At 40.6% G+C, this 16,691-nt stretch overlaps 1 protein-coding gene across 4 annotated transcripts in view; it reads right to left on the reverse strand.

Moving 5' to 3' along the window:
• The window catches only part of TTC17 (tetratricopeptide repeat domain 17), a 125,075-nt gene extending 117,074 nt beyond the window's left edge, over positions 1-8,001 (reverse strand). For 3 of the 4 annotated variants that reach the window (XM_053899820.1, XM_019470159.2, XM_019470158.2), the window contains exon 1: positions 7,807-8,000. In XM_053899820.1, coding sequence (XP_053755795.1) covers positions 7,807-7,965 — 159 coding nt within the window. In that variant the 5' untranslated portion in view covers positions 7,966-8,000. Of the gene's footprint in view, positions 1-7,806 lie in introns of all 4 variants that reach the window. The other variant, XM_053899821.1, reaches the window with a different exon arrangement.
• Positions 8,002-16,691: the final 8,690 nt, after the last annotated feature.

The raw sequence follows: 16,691 nt of genomic DNA on the forward strand, positions 1-16,691 counted from the left end.
GAAAAAAAAACAAATGAAGTGCCTGGCTGTAAAGAGCCACCCTACAGAATTCCCCTTGCTTTTGCCATCACAGAGTCTCATGGAGATGCAGGTAGGGCTCACACATGCCCCCTACACACTGGAGTGCAAAGCTGTTCTCATTTTTGACCTGACCTGCTGGCAAGCCCTCCTATTCCTCACTGTCAGAGTCCCTTCTGTCCATTTCCACCCAAGCTGCTTCTAAACTGCAACAACTGCCAAACCCCACAGCTGACCCTAATCCCCCCTCAACAATGCAGCTGCCATTTCTCATCCATCTTGCCTCTGCCCTTCCTGATGATTTTTCTTGTTTTTTTCCTTGTCTCTTGTCACTTCTCCATACTTCTCAGTGCCTGAAAAATAGAGCTGACCTTTTAGATGTAACATCAGTGACAAAGAGGATGATTTCCTTTGCATACACAACCTGACCACAGAAGACAGGCCAACAGTGATCTCTGAGTAAGGCTCTTCTCATGCGCATGTAGCACCTTATCTGAAGGCCCAATGGCTGACTCACTGATGGGTTATTCGGAGCTTTAAAGATCTTCCAGGAGGGGCACCTGGGTGGCTCAGTCGGTTGAGCGTCCGACTTTGGCTCAGGTCATGATCTCACAGTTTGTGAGTTCAAGCCCTGTGTCAGGCTCGGGCTCTGTGCTGACAACTCAGAGCCTGGAGCCTGCTTCAGATTCTATGTCTCCCTCTCTCTGCCCCTTCCCCGCTCATGCTCTCTCTCTGTCTCTCAAATATGAATAAGTGTTAATAAATAAATAAAGATCTTCCAGGAGTCTGAGGCCTCCTGTAGGTTAGCTTCCAAAATGACTATCACATTAGTAAGCAGTGTGAGGCTTCATTCGGACAGTGGTAAATTCCTGAGAGGCAGGAACCAGTTTTCATACTTCCTTATGTCATCCATTCAATAGATACTATTGCAGCCTATGGGATTTAGCATGAGAGATGCAGGAGGTGCAGAGAAAATGGGTATGGCTTCTCCCTTCATGGGGCATGTAGGAGTCTAGTAGGGTATTTACATTAGTAAATGGACACAATATGGCATGGTAAATTCCTTCATAAGGGAATACCAGACACTATAAAAGCAAATAGAAAGAACAGCTTATTTAAATTTGGGCATTAGAAGCTTCCCTGTGCAAGTGATGTTTAAGTTGTGAAGAGTACTGAGTTAGCCAGATTAGGACAGTTCAGCATTTCAGGGGAAGAACGTGTGCAAAGCCCCAGAAGCAAGTGAGAACAGAGCACATCTGAGGGCACTGACCAAAGTTAAATATGGCCAAGTGTGTATGTGTGTGTATTCTGGGGGTGAAAGAGGGGCACTGAAGAATGAACAAAGATAAGCTAGAGAGAAGGAGGGGCCAGATCACAAGACACATTAAAGAAAGACCATGTCCTGGGATATGCACCAAATGATTTAAAGGCAATTTTCCTTGAGAAGTGAGAATGGGGGAGAGATGGGAAGACTTCACTTTATTATTTTAAATACCCCCATAATGTTAGACATTTACTTTTTAGAATGCCATGCATTCCTTCTGTAATTCAAATTTTTAATTAAACAAAAGTTTTATTTATTTTTACTTTAGAGCGATTGAGAGCATACACACAAAGGAGAGGGGGCAGAGAGGAAGAGAGAGGGAAGGACAGACAGAGAATCAAGCAGGCTCTATGCTCAGCACAAAGCTGGACGCAGGGCTCGATCCCACGACTCTAGGATCATGACCTGAGCTGAGATCAAGAGTTAGATGCTCAACCAACTGAGCCCCAGGTGCCCCAAAACACCCAGGTGCCCCAAAACAAAGAAAGTTTTAAAAGCTGAGTCTAACTGCACTGGGGAGAATGGGTTGGAAGCAGGACAAGACTAGAGAAAGGAGAGCAGTTAGAAAGTTGTGGCAAGAATCAGGTGGCCTGAATTGGAGTCACAGCAGTGACTATGGGAAGAAAATATAATTAGAAAGTAAAATGGAAAGATTTTGGTAAAGAATATAGGAAACAACTAGATTTCTGACATGGGCAAATGGGTGGATGGTGAATGGTGGGGTCTTTTGTTCAGTTTGGGAAAACAGGGCATGACACAGGTTTAGGTAGGATAAAAATGAGTTTAGATTTGATCATATTAAGCTTGAAGTACCTAGAGGACATTCACATGGAATTCAAAGCTTATTAGAGGTCCTGAATCTATAACCCGGGAGGAAAAAATCTGACTTACAAAAAGAAATGCGCTATTCTCAGCACATATATGGTAACTTAAATCCTGAGAAAAGATAGGATTGCCCAGGTATATGTAGAGAGTAAAAAGAGAAGGCTGAAACAGAAGCTGGAGGTAAAGCAATATATAAAGTTGAACTTCTCAGAATGATCTGTGATCCATCTGTATCATGATCTCCTGAGGGGTTTGGTAAAAATGTGGAATTCTTGGCTCTACTGGTTCAGATACTTTAGTGGCCTAGGAACCTGTATTTTAAGCAAGTACCCCAACTATTTTTGTGTAAGGTAAAGTTTGAGAACCACTGATCTAGAAGATGAGTGGAGGAAGAAGAGCTGGAGAAGAGAAAAGAAAAAAAAAAAGGTTAAGAAGGAGCTGTACTCTGCTCACCCCCAAAGAAAAATGAGAATTTCGTGTCACAGTAGCCACTGGAAAACAGCATATCCATCAAAGCACAGTGGGCTGGTGAAAAATAAGCTGTCAGTAAATACTTGTTTAATAAGTAATTGGGAAAAGTACTTAAAGTTATAATTTACCTCTGTATACTTATAAGCTATTACCTACTCTATAGTATAAACAAAGTTAACCCCTGGGAATTTATAAGATAAAAGAATAGTAGGAAGTCGGAAAAAAAAGGATTGAGTGAGAATCACTTTGATGTCAATGTCTAGGACAAATTACAAAGGTTTAGCAGGTACCTAGCAAGTTAGTGAATAAACAACCATGACCTTTCAGATCCAAGTAAATTCCTGAATATATAAACACAGAAGCAAAGCTCTATGATAAAAAGATGGGCTCAGTGTTGAAAAGCACTGAAATAAACCTGTCAGCTTCATAGTATCATCCAGATGCCCTCTCCCAGATTAACCAATTACTTAATACCCAAATCAAGCCACTCCTTCACTTATAAGCTATTAAAGACCAACAGATAAAGATTTAGTCTGTTTGTCCAACTAAACCTGACAGCTCTTGCTCAGGTCATAGTTGCTGAAATATTACTGCTTATCAAACACTTCTTATGCCAAAGTTGCTAGGTTTCAGATCATCAGCTTTGTCAGAAACTTCATTTGTTCTAAGCAGTTAAAAGGATCTGTACTTTAAAGACATTTGCTTGATAGAAGGCAAAATGATGAAATAACCCCCAAATTAAATCACACCTATTTTTGACGCTTCTCCACCCACCCCCAATTTAAAGTCATCACAAAACATTCTGCAGAGGTAAAGCAAACTGGAAAAGAGAAGACTTTTACTTCATTATTCCCATTTTTTACTTTTCTTTCTATTTCTTCATTGGTAGGTATTATGAAAGGGGGGGAAAGCACTTCAAACTTACTGAGTACAAAGTGCTCACTTGCATGTTACTACAGATTTTTACTTACTGCTATCACTAAATGCCACTCATCAGTTATGTGACTGTGGGTGACTTTCTCTCCTATGAGTTGTACCACATACCCTTTAAGAATTTTCTCCTAGTCTAAAGTACTATTGTTCTAAGATTTGAGAAGGAAGCAGTCGGTAGCTAAGAAATATTATAATGTTATGAGAGTTGATAACAATTATACTCTTTATTTACTTAAAGTTTTAGACCTCCACTTATGAAGACAGAGAATATCCAGGGGCCATGAACCCCAGTGCTATAAGTACAACTTCTTTTTTTTTTTTTTTTTTTTTTTTGTTAAGTAGGCTTCATACATGGAGACCAATGTGGGGCTTGAAGTCATGACCCTGAGATCAAGACCTAAGCTGAAGTCAAGAGTCGACTGAGACACCTGGGTGCCCCTTTCCCCTCCCCCACCTATTTTTAGAAGTACAACTTCTTGATTTAATAAGTCTAAGACAAACTGGTAACATTTCAGGAGTTCATTTGTTAGCTGGTAATTCAGAACATGGAATATTGGTTTTTCCACAGTAATGATGTGATACATTATGGTTAGGCTCTTAGGCTAATTCACAAAATTGAATTTAATCTTCAAGTGACTCTCCAGACAATTTTGACAAAAACAGAAAAATAAATATTGCCATACTAGGAAAAAAAAAAAAAAAAAAAAAAGAGAGGCACCTGGGTGGCTCAGTCAGTTAAACACCCAACTTCGGCTCAGGTCATGATCTTGCAGTTTGTGAGTTTGAGCCCCATGTCAGGCTCTGTGGTGATAGCTCAGAGCCTGGAGCCTGCTTTGGATTCTGTGTCTCCCTCTCTCTCTGCCCCTTCCATGCTATCGCGTGCATGTACTCTCTCTCTCAAAAATAAATGTTAAAAATTTTTTTTTAAAAAAAGGAAATGAAAAAAACCACAAATTTATCTCAAAGCCTATTCTTCACAGTGAAATCAACCAAAGGATCCATTGACCTGATTACTCTGTAGATGCTCCAAGTAATGAGATTATAACAGCCCACTCCTTAAGTCCGTGGACCCCAAGTACTCTTGCTTAAATAAAGAAAAATTTTCAGGTACAGGGGACACAAGGGGATCAGAGGTATGCCAAAGCCCAAAGCTGGGAGAAAAGCATAAAGGTGAAGAGAAGAGGAGCACCTCTTCTTAACTATCCCAACTGCAGTGGGAAAGGAACTCAGACTCTAGAACATTCTCTTCACATCCCAGCTAAGGAGTCCCTGAGCAATGCTCCTGGAATTCAGTGGCAGCTCAGTAAACATGGAACCTAAAAACATATAAGGTATGCTTCCCAGCTGAGACAGGGAATGTGGAAAGGAATGATTCCCTAACATGCCATGCTGAGAGATCACCACTTGCTCCTGCCAGAAGTGACCACAGTTCTGACTGGGAGGACCCTGCCTGGAACAATGGCTGCCTCCTTCCTGTGACTGAAGCCCCATTTCAACCCCTTTTCAGGGCTAGGTCTTCCAATATATTTGTGTGTTCACAAGTTTGTAGTTGTAACTTGTGGGTGTCTATCTTTATCATTTGCTAAGGCTTGAAATAGAAAAACCAAACTGTTCTCTTCTCCTGGGAAGAACTGCTTACTGTACTTACAATTTTACAGTGATGGAAAATACCCCTATGTAAGTCTGTATTTGGGGCAATTCAGATTTTTAATTCATAAGTACTTCTCCACATTCACTACGGAAAACAATGACCTATCTAATTTGGACAAGTTTAAATATCAGGCAGAGTTTCAAAAGGTATTTGCCCACGCTAATATTCTAAAGTTGCCATTTCAGTTTACCCTTAGCCCTCTCCCTGATATTAGACCACTTTAAAACTAAAATCACACTTCTGCTCTCATTTAGGTATTATAACCAAAAACAAGTAGCAAGGAATATGGTATGTCAGTTAGGACACTATATATATATATATATATTAAGCTTTTAATTAATTGTTGCTGAACATATGAATAGATCTGCAGTACACCCAAATCCATATACTAAAGGGATCTTTCAGTTCTTTAATAAGCATATGCAAATGTGATAATTCATCACAATCTAAATTGAGTTTTGGATTCTGCCCGCATTTGAAATATTGCCAGGAAGGAAAGCACAGGTAATATACCCAGCTATCCGAGTGGCACTCAGAAGATGATCATGTATTCAACTCTCTTACTTTACTTATAAATGTTGCTTTTCCTTCAGATTAAATCCAACTTTCCTTCCCTAGCCTCTTCTTGTTACGCTGAAGACACCAGCTTTATGTCTTCTGGTATAAAATTTTGTGGTTGTATGAACTTAACATTGTAAATGTTATGTAGCAAAGTATTGGACAAATTCACTGAAAAAGACAACTGTTAAAAGCTTATAGTAAAGAAATCTTGCTTTCCTAACCTTAAGCCTGCAGGAGTGACTTGGCAGATTTCCAAAAGACTGTTCAAATTTCTCCCTTTCTGAGGCAAGTTACAAAAACCTCTACCTTTCCCCCACTGAAGCATAAGTATCCAATGTGCAAAAAAGAAAGAATGCGGGGGTTTTTTGTTGTTAAAAAAACAAATCAGGTTCTACTTTCACATTGCAATGTTCAGCAAATAATACATTTCGACCAGCTTTCACTTTTCAGATGGGCTACTTCCTAGGCTGAGAGGCAGGACACCAAAATGGGAAGGAGAAGTCAATGTCATAGTGTATAAATAGATGTGGCCAAAAACAATATTGCAGAAGAGCCAATAGGAGATGGGCTCCCCAAATTGCAGCAGGAGTGACTTAATTCCATGTATCCCTTCATGAGAGCCTCAAGGAAAATTATCACCAGGAAATAAAAGGGGGTGGGGGTAGCAGCCAGGACTCCCATAAGATTTCTGATCTTTTGTGAAAGAAATAAACTAGCAGTGCTTTCTAGAGTTTCTGAAATGCACACCTATCTTTTAAATCTCAAATGGTATGGCCATGAAAAGGAAATCTTTTCCAATGTAAGTTGGTATAGAGAAAAAAAGTGCCCAATAAGAAGTTAGTCTTTTCTCAGACATACTTAAAAACCACTGAACAATACCAACGCCGATTTTACATTGTTATTACTCACTCGTTACACGAGGTAAAATTTGCCATCACAAGGCAAATCTAAACGAGAACCCCACTTCATACAAAAGTAAACCTTGCACTGTGTTCCTATCATCATTCATTACACACAATCGAAAGGTCCATAATTTCACACGATGACGGTTAATACACTTGAGGTCAAGGGGCCAGACTGCATGGGGCACACAATTCACTTCCTAAATGTTTGCTGGACTTTGCAGGATTGCTCTCAAGTGTTGGAAGTCATTAAGTTTACCAAGATTCTGCAGCCGAGCACACGCACGTACTGTTTAGGGATCAGCGGCATTCACAAAATGTAGGCAATCATAAAGTTATGTAAGAAAAGCAGTCCCTCCTCTGAGGAATTAGTTCGGACGGACACACAAGAATCCAGGAAATCGCATATCCTCCTTGCGGGGCCGGGTTACAGGAACTAGGTAAAGAAACAATGCAAAGTACACTGGGAAACGAGGGCAGTTACAGCCGAAAAGATGCAGGCAACGCCACCAGAGGCATCTTCAAGCATTCCTTCGGAAGGAAGGTGTATGTTGTCCCTAAAGAGCCCCTGTTGACCTGGGTAACGGTACAAGCTGAAACCACCTCGTCCCGACACGAACTCCAGCACTGGAAGAGGAGACTGGGGTAGGAAGCATTAGATGACCCACTGCCTAGGGGTGCCGAAGCTGTCACCGCCCTGGGACTCGCGCACAGCCGGGCGCTGCCACCTGCTTTCTACTTCTTCAGGGAGGGCTGGTGACGCGTGGTGGGCCCGAGAGGAACCAGAGGCAAGGATAATGAATTTGCGGTTTCTAAAGCCCAAGCACAACAAAATGTCCCCAGAGTCCGACCCCCACAGCCGGGCGACTCTTCCCACGCGGCACGCTGCCCCAGGGGTGGAAGGCTGAGAACTTGCAGGCGTCTGAGGCGAGGGCCAGAGAACAAATGGGGAGGGGGCGACGCCGGGTCTCAGCGTCGGGGTCGCTCGGGCCCTAGCGCCCGGACCGTGGGAAGGTAGGCTGGGGGCGGGGCCGCGTGGAGCCAAATAGCCAGGGGCCGGACCTGGGAATCCCCCGGGGCGAGGGCGGGCGCGGGCGGGGAGGGACGCCTATGGCCGCTACCTGCTGCTGGATCTTCCCGTCCTCCGTGACGACCCAGTGCGTGGTGGCGAAGGCCCCTCGAGCCGCCACACTCAGCAAGGCGGAAAGACTGAGGAGCCAGCCTGGGCCGGAGCAAGGCGGCAGCTCGCACCGGCCGCGGACCCCTACTGCCGCCGCCATCTTGCCCCCCCGGCCCGGCTGCTCACACCGGAAGCGGAAGCGGGCCCCCGCCGCCCGCCATCTTGGGGAGGTCGGCGATGGAGGAGGTGGAGCCCAGGGGGCGCTGCCCGCTGACGATCGGCTTTTTCAGCCTCGGTTTGGGCTACCGGGGCAGCCGGGTTTGGCTTTAGGTCGGAGACCGCGTTTTTGTTATTGTTTTCCTGTACGCGATACGATCTCGTGGGGTGGGAACCAGAGGGAGATAAAAGTAGTGTTCTAGGTGGAGCCTAAATTGAAATAACAGGATTCAGAGAATACATACAGAGTGTGTATGTCTGTGTGTATATATTGATATATGGTCTTAATAAAGTCTTGGTTTTCGCTTTATTTCATTTTAATTCCTGGTTGTGCAATATAGTTGGGAAATAAAAGGTATGCTTTGAAAACGCCTAAGGGAAGAGATGGATTCTCTTTTATTCTTCAAGTCTCTTAACAGTAGAAGCTTCAGAGTTGGACTGGTTGTCAGTCAAGGGCAGCGCTGTTCGGTATAAGTATGTAAGCCTCGAGCCACATACAAATTTTTAAACAAAGACAGTGAAATAACACATTTTATTTAACCCATTATATGTAATATAGTATTAGTTCAATATGAAATCTGTACAAGTTACTGAGATATTTTTTGTACTTAGTCGTGGGAATAGGTGTGTATTTTAGATTTAGAGCTCAGGTAATTTCAGGCTAGCGAGATTTCGGGGCTTAAGAGCCATATGTGGGTAGTGGCTACCTCAGGTCTAGGCTGGAAGTCTAGATCTGGAGACCTAAACAGCATTGGCATTTATTATTATTTATTTATTTATTTATTTATTTATAAGCATTTATTTATTAACCTGGCAGTTTATTAGAAATGCACATTCTTGGCTCTTCCACCCCTCCCCATCAGATTCTACCTTTCAGCAAGAGTCCCAGGGTACTGGTATGTACGTTAAGAAGCACTTCCCTCTAGTGAACCAACGTGGGGCCAAGCGACTAGCCTGCCTTCTTGCTTCTAGTTAGATATGTTGTTTTAGGCATTTCAGGGCTGCCTTCTAGCTTTGTAGGTTCATTAAGCTTTTGGTTTTCTCTTTGGGAAAAGGAGGGTGAGAATTTTGCCTGACCACTTCCCTACTTTGGCATATTGCTGGAAAACAAAAATAATTGCCAAGTGTTTAAATATAACTTCATACTATGGAAGCAATGACCACAGCATTGGTTTTTACTTCCTTCTGAAAGCAGGTTTTCTTAGAGGATTGCAGTAATGAACATGCATCTCCCTAAAAATGTGTGGCTTATCTGCTTTTTTGTCTAGTTCTCTGCTAGACAGTGGGTATGGAGATCTGACCACTGAGCAATGTGCAAGCTAGTGGAATATTGGCAGGTTAACAATTGAAATACAGGATGTATTATTCCTGAGTATTCCTGTGTGTGTGTGTGTGTGTGTGTGTGTGTGTGTGTGCGCGCGTGCCTACTACATATTCTTTATCTCTTTATCTGTTCATCTATCCATGGACATTCGGGTTGCTTTTGTATCTTAGCTATTGTAAATAATACAGCAATAGAACATAAGGGTACATATATCTTTTCAAATTTGTGTTTTTGTTTTCTTTGGATAATTTCCCAGTAGTGAAATTACTGGATTGTATGCTATTTCTATTTTTAATTTTTTGAGGAACTTCCATGTGTGGATGCACCAATTTACATTCCCAACAACAGTGCACAAGTGTTCCTTTTGCTCCACATCCTTGCCAACACTTGTTGTCTTTTTGATTCTAGTCATTCTGACAGGTGTAATGTAATATCTCATTGTAGTTTTGATTTACATTTCCCTGATAATTAGTAATGTTGAGCATCTTTTTATGTGTCTGTTGGTCATCTGTACGTCTTTTTGGAAGAAAAATGTCTACTCAAGTCCTCTGCTCATTTTAAAATCAGATTATTTATTTTGGGGTTTCCTGGTGTTGAGTTGTGTAAGTTATTTGTATATTTTGGCTATTAATGCCTTATCAGATATATAACTTGCAAATATCTTCTCTCATTCAGGCTGCCTTTTCATTTTGTTGATGGTTCCTTTAATGTGCACAATTTTTTTTTTTGTTTTGTTTTTTGGGTTTTTTTTTGGGTGCAATCCCAGTACTTTATTTTTGCTTTATTTCCCTTGCCTTAGGAGACGTATCTAGAAAAATATTGATAAGACCAATGTCCAAGAAATTACTGCCTATATTTTCTTCTAGGAGTTTTATGGTTTTAGGTCTTATATTTAGGTTTTTAATCCATTCTGAGTTTGTTTCTATGTAGGAAAGTGGTCCAGGGGCACCTGGGTGGCTCAGTTGGTTAAGCGTCTGCCTTCAGCTCAGGTTATGATCTCATGGTTTGTGACTTTGAGCCCCATGCACTGACAGTGGAGATCCTGCTTGGAATTTTCTCTCTCTCTCTCTCCCCCACTAGCACTCGCTCTTGCTGTGTCTAACTAACTAACTAACTAACTAACTAACTAACTAACTAACTAACGCTCCAGTTTCATTCTTTTGCATGTAGCTGTCCAGTTTTCCCAGCACCATTTATTGAAGAGACTGTACTTTCCCCATTGTATATTCTTGCTTCCTTTGTTGTAGATTACTTGACCAGATAAGCATGGGTTTGTTTCTGGGCTCTCTGTTGTGTTCTGTTGATCTATATGTCTATTTTTGTGCTAGTGTCATATGGTTTTAATTACTGCAGCTTTGTAGTATATCTTGAAATTTGGGGTTGTGATACCTCCAGTTTTGTTCTTCTTTCTCAAGATTTCTTTGGCTACTTGAGGTCTTTTGTGGTTCCACATAAATTTTAGTATTAATTGTTTTAGTTCTGTGAAAAAGATTGTTGGTGTTTTGATAGGGATTGCATTGAATCTGTAGATTGCTTTGGGTAGTATGGACATTTTAACAATATTTGTTCTTCCAGTCCCTAAACATGGAATATCTTGTCATTTGTTTGTGTCATTTTCAATTTCTTTCATCAGTGTTTTATAGTTTTTAGAGTAAGGTCTTTCACTTCCTTGATTAAGTTTATTCCTTGGTATTTTATTCTTTTTGGAGCAATTGTAAAATGGAATTGTTTTCTTAATATCTCTTCCTGCTATTTAATTATTAGCAATTGAAACACAATTGATTTTTTATGTATCCTGCAACTTTACTGACTTCGTTTTTTACTTCTAATAGTTTTTTGGTGGGGTCCTTAGGGTTTCCTATGTATAGTATCATGTCATCTGCAAATAGGGACAGTTTAACTTCTTCCTTAACAATTTGGATGCATTTATTTTTTTTGTCTGAGTGCTGTGGCTAGGACTTCCAGTACTATGTTGAATAAAAGTGGTGATAGTGGATATCCTTGTTCTTGTTCCTGATCATAGAGGAAAAGCTCTCAGTTTTTCACCATTGAATATGATGTTAGCTGTGGATTTTTCATGTATGGCTGTTATTATGTTGAGGTGTGTTCCCTCTAAATCCACGTTGTTGAGAGTTATCATGAATAGATGTTAAATTTTGTCAAATGCTTTTTCTGTATTGAGATGTCATATGATTTTTATCCTTTCTTTTGTCATTGTGGTGTATCACATTGATTGATGTGCAAATATTGAAGCATCCTTGCATCCCTGGAATAAATGCCACTTGACCAAGGTGAATGATTCTTTTAATGTATTTTTGAATGCAGCTTGCATTTTGTTGAGGATTTTTGCATCTATGTTCACCAGAGATACTTGCCTGTATATTTGTTTTGGTAGTACTTTGTAAATTTTGAACAGCTAAACTTGTGAGTAATTCTTTGTTCAATTAATTATACATTCTTAGCATACGATAGCAGGACGCATTTCCTGTACAAATATATTTTTATCTTCCAAAAACCTTGGTTAGTTTGACTTTTATTTATTATCTCTATAGAATTTTTGAAGCCAGGAATTGGACAGTGATAAAATGAACTTTCTGGATCATTTCCTCCTTTGGGCCATTTTAACTGAAAGTTGCAGAGAATCTCCATACTGTTTATTCCTTAGAGAAAATATAAGATATAAATATACCTGAGAGAATTAACATTCTGGTTTAAATTCTGTTAATTGATTACCTTTTGCTTCATAGAAAACCAACTTAAATGTTTAACTTTAAAACATGATTTATTATATTTCATAGTTTGTTGGCTAGACTCATCTGGGTGTTTCTTCTCCTGCTTGGCTGGGGTCACTCATAAGGCTGCACTCAGCTGGGACCTCAGCTGGGGCTGTCCCAGAATGACTCCACATACATATCTAGTGCTTTAGCTGGAGTGGCTGAAATGGCTAGGAGTGGCTGGGTTGTCTCTCAGGATAGTTAGAGAGGCTTCTGACATGGTGGCCAGGCTCCTTGAGGGCCAGACCCAGAACTGGGAAGTGTCTCTTCTGCATTCTACTGGTCGAGAAGGGAATAAGCGTAGCTCAGATTCGAAGGGAAAAGGAAATAGACTCATCTTGATAAGTGAAGCATTATGTTCAAGCAGATATGGAAGGAATTATTGGCAGCTTACTCTGCATATAGTTAATTCCTTTAGAGGGATTTTGAATTGATAGAAGTTGAAAAGGTGGATAGGGAGGGAGGCTAGTTATGGCAGGGAGGGCTGTAGAGGTATATCTTTCCAACAGCTATATGCAAAGTGAACACAGTTTACAAAGGGAAGGCAGAGAGTACCTAAATATAATAATTTCATTTAGAAATAGTTTGCCAAATAGATCAAGCAGTCTGAAGCATGAGGACTACTATGGATGAGACCAAATGTCTAGTCAGCCAAGGATTCTAATTCACAGAGACACCAGGGCTGCTCTGAGGATAGCCTGATGGTCAGCCCCAAAAGAATTTTCCAGATACAGACTTCCCAGACGTTAATTTAAAAAAAGCCTTACAGCTGTTAATATATTTGGGGAGGACAGTTTCTGTGGAGTAACTGTATTGTCTATTCACTGTAAGTAGCTAAAGATCATACCTGTCCCCACCCCCAGTTTTTACTACCACATACACTCAAATTTCAATATCCTCATTTTTTAAAATTTATTTTTATTTTAATTTACATCCAAGTTAGTTACCATATAGTGCAAAAATGATTTCAGGAGTAGAATCCAGTGACTCATCCCCTATATATAATACCCAGTGCTCATCCCAACAAGTGTCCTCCTTAATGCCCCTTGCCCATTTAGTCCATCCCCCCACCCCAAACCCCTCCAGCACCCTCAGTTTATTTTCTGTATTTAACAGTCTCTTATGTTTTGTCCCCCTCCCTGTTTTTATATTATTTTTGCTACCTTTCCCTTATGTTCATCTGTCTTGTATCTTAAATTCCACATATGAGTGAAATCATGATATTTGTCTTTCTCTAATTTCGCTTAGCATAATACACTCTAGTTCCATCCATGTTGTAGCAGATGGCAAGATTTCATTCTTTTTGATCACTGATTAGTGTGTATATATATATATATATATATATATATATATATATATATACAGACATACATCATCCCTGATGATGAGTGATGTTGAGCATTTTTTCATGTGTCTGTTAGTGTCTATTCATGTCTTTTGCCCATTTCTTCACTGGATTATTTGTTTTTTGGGGAGTTGAGTTTGATAAGCTCTTTATAGATTTTGGATACTAACCCTTTATCTGATATGTCATTTGCAAATATCTTCTCCCATTTCATAGGTTGCCTTTTAGTTTTGCTGTTTCCTTTGCTGTGCAGAAGCTTTTTATCTTGATGAAGTCACAATAGTTCACTTTTGCTTTTGTTTCCCTTGCCTCCAGAAACATGTTGAGTAAGGCACTTACTGCAGTCGAGGTCAAAGAGGTTTTTGCCTGCTTTCTCCTCGAGGATTTTGATGGCTTCCTGTCTTACGTCTAGGTCTTTCATCCATTCTGAGTTTATTTTTGTGTATGGTGTAAGAAAGTGGGCCAGGTTCATTCTTCTGCATGTCGCTGTCTAGTTTTCCCACCATTTGCTGAAGAGACTGTCTTTATTCCACTGGATATTCTTTCCTGCTTTGTCAAAGATTAGTTGGCCATACGTTTATGGGGCCATTTCTCGGTTTTCTATTCTGTTCCATTGATCTGAGTGTCTGTTTTTGTGCCAGTACGATACTGTCTTGATTACAGCTTTGTAATACAGCTTGAGGTCCAGAATTGTGATGCCTGCAGCTTTGGTTTTCTTTTTCAGGATTACTTTTGGCTATTGGGGGTTTTTCTGGTTCCATACAATTAATATCCTCATTTTATGATGAAACTCAAGTTCATTCTATTAAAACCTTTTGTGAGTTTGGGCTTTTTGATCTTATCACTTTATAGAAAGTTAAATTTTAGTTTTTCCTCATTGGAATACCATTTCCTCATTTTTTATTTGTTCTCTGTTCCTTTTCTGATAAATTTCTTGAGGAATACTAACTGGAGCTGCATCTAGTATTCTGTGTATCTAGGCCTTATCTCAGATTTTTTTTAATGTTTATTTATTTTTAGAGAGAGAGACCGAGCACAAACAGGGGAGCGGCAGAGTGAGGGAGACACAGAATCTGAAGCAGGCTCCAGGCTCTGAGCTGTTGGCACAGAGCCCGACACGGGGCTCAAACCCATGAACTGTGAGATCGTGACCTTGGCCGAAGTTGGATGGCTCAGCCGACTGAGCCACTCAGGTGCCCCTGAAATCTTGTTTCTATTATCAACTCTCTATGACCAGAATTTTACTGGATTTTCTTACTTCTGATTGCATTAGTTTTACCTAATAAATGTGAAACTTCTAGGAATCAATCTACAATTTCTTAGGTTTTTTGATAGATTAGATTTCATTGGTCTAAGTTTTAGTTTCCATCGCACTTGCTAGAATTGAATCTCATTTTTTCCCACCTGACCAGAACTGCTTTGAGTTCCTCCTATAGTTTCCAACACGGGAGAAGATAGTGTGCTTGGGGAGCACACAGGTGCATGGTCCTGTACACACCTTGGGAGGAAAGGCTTCCGAAACAGAATGAAATCTAGTGGGGTCTGAAGGATGAATCCATTAGCTGGATGAATAGGGGTGGAGTGGGGGGTGGGTAACAATGATTTTCTTGACTGGGGAAACATGCCTCAGTATCAGAAAGAGCACGGTGCCCTCTGAGTCACTGAATGCAGTTCATTATCATAGATGAGGAATTTAGGAGCCCAGGGATTGAAACTAGGAACCTAAAAGCTTTGGGATAGCACCCCAACCCACTTTTTTGTTTTTAGCACAGCCTGGCGTTCTTAAAGCCAAGTGTTCCGCAGTTTTTGTTGCCTCCATCTCAAATGCTTTTCCTTGAGATCTTCACTAGCCTGGCTCCAAATCATCACCCAGGTCTTGGCTCAAATTAATTCTTTACAGACTTTTCCTAACCATGCTTTCCATGTTAGCTCTTACACATTGTCACATTAGAATGCTTCAGCATTTTCATACTACTACTCTCTGAATTCAGCCTATTTATCAGGCTCTGTGTACTAGAATGTGAACTCCCAGCAGTTTGCCTCTCTTGTTCATTACTATGTTCCAGAGCCTGAAACACTGCCTTTGACTTTTTATCGAAAGCTTACCATGTGCCAAGCACTGTTTTAGGTAGTTGTGATTATCAGTGAGCAAAATGCAAAAATCTTTCCCTTTGTGGCATTTTAGCCACATTACATTCTATCAGGAGAAGACAGAGTAAACAACATGCAAGTAAACTATACAGTATGTTAGAAGTTGGCAAATGCTCTAAAGAACATGCAGCAGGGTTAATTAAGTGGGATTTGGAGTCTTGGCAGGATAGAAAAGGGGCATTGCAATATATCATGTTCCTTGAGAAGGTGATCTTTTGAGGATTTGAAGGAGATGGAATTAGACAAGCAGATAGAAGGGAAAGAGTAGCCAGTGCAAAAATCCTAAGGCAGGTGTGTCTGCCTAGGCTGCAGGAAGCCAGGTGACTGGGGCAGAGTGATGGAGAGGAAGGACAGCAGCTGAGGTCAGGGATGAAAAGCCATGGCATTTTTAAAATTTGTATTCTGAAATGAGCCACTGAACAGCTTCAAGTAGGAGTGGATCTCTGCTGTCATGTTTAGAACAGGCTGTCAAGAATCCAGTGTAAGAGCAGGGAGATCAGTTAGAAGGCTACCATGAAACTCCAGGCAAGAAATGATGGACAAAGAAATTTGGCAGTCCTCATCATGTAGGTGGTACTAAAGCTACAGGACTGGCTGTGATCATCAAGGGAATTTAGATATCTCGTTCTGATCCATTTAAATTTTGGCTTTAAAACACTCCTAACAGGGGCATCTGGGTGGCTCAGTCGGTTAAGTGGCCGACTTCAGCTCAGGTCATGATCTCATGGTTTGTGAGTTAAAGGTGTCAGGCTCTGTGCTGATTGCTCGGAGCATGGAGCCTGCTTCTGTTTCTGTGTCTCCCTCTCTCTCTGCCCCTCCCTCATTTGCGCTCTCTCTCTCTGCCTTTCAAAAATGAATAAATGTTAAAAATAAATAAATAAATAAATAAAACACTCCTAACCATTCTACTTCAGGAAGACTTTTAGTAAAGGCTGGCAGTCAAATGAAGACATTCTGACTTACTTTACATATTAACTTGAAGATGGTAATTAGTTATTTCACAATGTTTTGGCAAGTATGTATCTGCTGTTTTGCTTCAATAAAAATAACCAAATCCTTTTTTTTCCAGAAGTATA

This window comes from Panthera pardus, unplaced genomic scaffold, assembly GCF_024362965.1.
Source record: "Panthera pardus isolate Hobbes unplaced genomic scaffold, ASM2436296v1 HiC_scaffold_12, whole genome shotgun sequence".
Lineage (NCBI taxonomy): Eukaryota > Metazoa > Chordata > Mammalia > Carnivora > Felidae > Panthera > Panthera pardus.